Source organism: Laetiporus sulphureus (assembly GCF_001632365.1).
Source record: "Laetiporus sulphureus 93-53 unplaced genomic scaffold LAESUscaffold_206, whole genome shotgun sequence".
Classification (NCBI taxonomy): domain Eukaryota; kingdom Fungi; phylum Basidiomycota; class Agaricomycetes; order Polyporales; family Laetiporaceae; genus Laetiporus; species Laetiporus sulphureus.
In genome coordinates, this window is record NW_024468715.1 from 1 (window position 1) to 3503 (window position 3503).

Below are 3503 nucleotides of genomic sequence, written 5' to 3' on the forward strand. Positions count from 1 at the left end.
GTAATCGCCGACGAAACGAAACACCCCACTCCCCCAATCATCTGCAAGAAATCTACTCGGCGCGTCAGCATCCATCCATCCAACCCCAGCACGACGCCATCACGCCATCACTCGCAACGTACCTGTTGAGAACCTAGCGGTGATCGCTCAGGGAGTCGGCACGACGAAGACGGGCACGGATTACTCACAGATTCGAGTTGAGTGGATGTGTGGTCCCCGAGATGCCGTCGATCGCGATCATGAGCAGCGGGACGGTGAACATAAAGCGGAACACGACGCGCGCGAGCTTCAGACCGCAGAATAGATGTCAGGACAACCAACGACGAGGGATATCAGTGAACGCAGAGAGCCGCGATCGCAACACTTACATTGAGCTGGTAGAACGTGCACAGACGCACGACGACCGTCGGGTCCGCGCCCTCAGACTTGACATGCCGAATGAACCGCGGAAAGCTCCAAAGCACATACAGAAACGCGACCGTCGTGGTCAACGAGCCCGCCGAGCCCGACAGGAATATATACGCGTCGACCTGAGAGCGGCTTAAACAAGTGTAGGAACAGCAGCAGAGAGGGAGCGCACCGTCTCGAGATGGCGTCGCGCGATCATGCACGTCAGCGGCATGCCAATGATCGCGACGATGCTCCCTGGACCGCGTTCCTCAGCGTCAGACGTGTCCTTCGAGGTAAATGAAGGACGAGCACCCACCGCAATACCACAACTTGTACTCCCAGCTCTCGAACCACTCGCCCTTCTCCGGCGTCTGGTGCAGCAGGTACAACCAGAACGCGAGCTCTGCGTCGCGAAGGAGTCAGCCTATCGGCAGGATCGAGCGCCGAACGAATGCGGCTCACCTTCGAGATGCGTCACTCTGGCGTACGCGAAGGGAATCAGCAAAAGCGTGTGGGACAGCCAGCAGAGAACCAAAACGAAACGGTAGTCGTGGCGTCAATCCACATATCGAGTCAACTACCATCACTCCCATTGACATGGACCGACCACATCGAGGACGTCACTTGCTGAAGACCAAACCCGCCATCTCAGGATGCATAAAGCGAAAGAACCACTCACAATTCAAGCGCCCAGCCGAAGCTGAAGACAAAGTTGAGCGGGAGGTACCAGTGGCGAGACGCGCCGGTGTACATGTAGACCGGGCGGGGGAGGACTGCAGATCGCGCCAGTCGTGCGCAGCGGAGGTATGATCGGGCGGAGCGAAGTGAACAGGTTGGGAAGCGGGCGAGAGAGGAATCACAATGCAAAAACACGGATCGGTCGGGCAGGCACGCGCGTAGGCAACGCGTAGAGTTAGGAAAGCAATGCGCGAGAAAGAAAGCTCGATCAGCGGCGTGCGCATCTCTCAAGGAAGAAGCGGGCTCACTGCGCTGATCCTGGGTGACGATAAAGCCTGGTGCGCGTTGGGTATCAGATCAGTTGGCGTGGACGTGTAAGGGCGAAGAATGACACGCACCCTCGTTGTATTTGAGGGCGGTCATTGCGACGCTGTAGATCACGAACAGCGGGACGGAGCATAGATACGAGTACTGGAATGAAAGAGGTCAGCAAGCAACGACGAGGAAGAGAATGCACGCACGGTCATGACGCGCTTGAACGCGCCGGGCTGGCGACCGGAGGACCAGCGGAGGCACTGGAAGCGGTCGTAGCTCCATAGGTGGTATGTGAGAAACACTTGGAACTGGGCGCGGGGCGGGAGCACATGCGTAAGCAGCGACAGACGACAAGGAGAGGACGCACGAGGACGGAGAGGATGGCCCAGAGGAGGAAGGCGGTCGGGGACGCGGTGCTCATGCGGGGGCGCAGAGGCCTTGGCCTGGCGGTGCGGGGGCGGCGTCTTGTATGGCAGCGTTGCGTTCGGTCGCCGGAGATGCGGGCGTGCGCCGGAGCTGGTGGCGGCAGAGACGACAGACGGGCGAGGGCAGGAGACGACGGGCAGCGGCAGCGTCGAGCGACGGCGGCACGCATGCCCGATATGGGACGCCGGACTCGGTCACTTGCGCTGCAGATCGAGCGCCCGCAACGCCGTCTCCAACGGGCATTCCCCCGCACTTGGCCACGGCTTCCCCACTCCCCGCTCCTATCTCGGCCACCCCGGACACCGCGCTCCTTCTCGAACGCTCTCACCGTCCACTTGCTATGCATGCGCAGCCGCGTTTAGCCTCGGTCTCCGATACCCGACGCCTATCCTCGCTCGCTGACGCCACTATCTCCGGCGTTCTTTGCGGCACCCGCTCGAGTCCACCGGTCGACGCAACAGGCAGTGCGTATCGCCGCACCCACGTCTCTAACCTGACCTAACCTGCTGCCCTCCACACCCGTCTGTCTGTTCTTCCGAAGAGTGCTAGACGTGCAGGATGCGATAGAGAGCCAGGAACAGCGTCCGCGACGAATTAATATGTCTATCGCATCTGTGTTTTATTCTGACAAGCGAACGACGTTCGCCCTCGTCCACTCTATCTACACTGTATTCTTACATTGTGACCTTCTTCTCGTACCACTCCCAGCTTCAATACCGATAACAGGGCTTCACTTCACCTTGGGCCTTTGCGTCGCGCCCTGCTCGGCGGGGTCATTGAACACGCTGATATCCCAATGCGGTGAGTAACAGAACGGCATATTGTACCGCGTCGGGTTCTTCTTGCCCAGCGCAGTCAACGCCTCATAGTCACTCTGCGGCAGCGTGATCTGCTGAAAGTTAGAAACGATGCGGTCTGCCGCGAGGATCTGTCAGCCACACAGCGCGCGCAGACAGAAAAAAGGACCAGCGCACCTTTGTGCACAGACTTGGGGATGACCGAGTACCCGCGGTGGGTGCCCCACGCGATGAGCACCTGCGCCGGCGTCGCATTCAGCTTCTTGGCGATCTCCCGCACCTCGGGGTACTCCGTGAGCCTCGGCTTGCCAAACACTGCAGATCCAACGTCAGCTGGGTGTCATCACCACTGTAAGCACGGTGCGCCGCGTACTGTTGTTCCCGAGCGGGCTGTACGCGGTGATGTGGATATTGTGCTTCCTGCAAAACTCGACCAGCTCGTCCTGCTGGAGGAGCGGGTGCGCCTCGACCTGGTTCACGGTCTGCACCCCCTTCAGCATAAGCGGCTCCTCATCGATTGAACGCAGAACGCACCGGCCACACGCCCGTAGCCTCGACGATGCCCTCGATGTGCTCGATGCTAAAGTTTGACACACCAACGGCCTTGACCTTCCCCGTCTTGAGCAGCCCCACCATCGCCGCCCACGTCTCCGTCAGCGGCGTCTCCACATCGAGGTCGACCCAGCCATCCGCCTTCTGCGGAAAGAGCCCCTTGCCCGGCTTGAACGCCACCGGCCAATGAACCACTACCACCAACATCAACATCAATCTTCATCTCACTACATGCATATAGACTGCGCGCGCCACTCACGGTAGAGGTCGAGATAGTCGAGCCCGAGCTGCGCGAGCGTCTCGTCGAGCTCCTTCTCGACGAGCTCGCGCTTGTGCGAGGTGTTC

General features: G+C 59.9%; 3 protein-coding genes across 3 annotated transcripts; 1 reads left to right on the forward strand and 2 right to left on the reverse strand.

The window, feature by feature from the left end:
• On the reverse strand, positions 1-1942 carry LAESUDRAFT_816924 (uncharacterized protein; the record flags this gene model as incomplete). The annotated part of the gene is made up of 12 exons (XM_040914830.1): positions 1751-1942; positions 1590-1691; positions 1467-1539; positions 1377-1403; positions 1070-1163; positions 853-869; positions 707-793; positions 581-645; positions 369-530; positions 189-286; positions 123-133; positions 1-52 (listed from the first exon to the last, which is right to left on the reverse strand). Coding segments are annotated over exons 1-12 (840 nt in total), but the record flags the coding sequence as incomplete, so codon positions are not given.
• Positions 1853-2311, forward strand: LAESUDRAFT_765441 (uncharacterized protein; the record flags this gene model as incomplete). The annotated part of the gene is made up of 1 exon (XM_040913674.1): positions 1853-2311. One exon carries the CDS (start codon positions 1853-1855, stop codon positions 2309-2311), a length of 459 nt encoding a protein of 152 aa, XP_040757263.1.
• Positions 2312-2539: 228 nt separating this feature from the next.
• Positions 2540-3503, reverse strand: LAESUDRAFT_667882 (Aldo/keto reductase; the record flags this gene model as incomplete). The annotated part of the gene is made up of 5 exons (XM_040905342.1): positions 2540-2724; positions 2784-2921; positions 2980-3088; positions 3141-3352; positions 3418-3503. Coding segments are annotated over 5 exons (730 nt in total), but the record flags the coding sequence as incomplete, so codon positions are not given.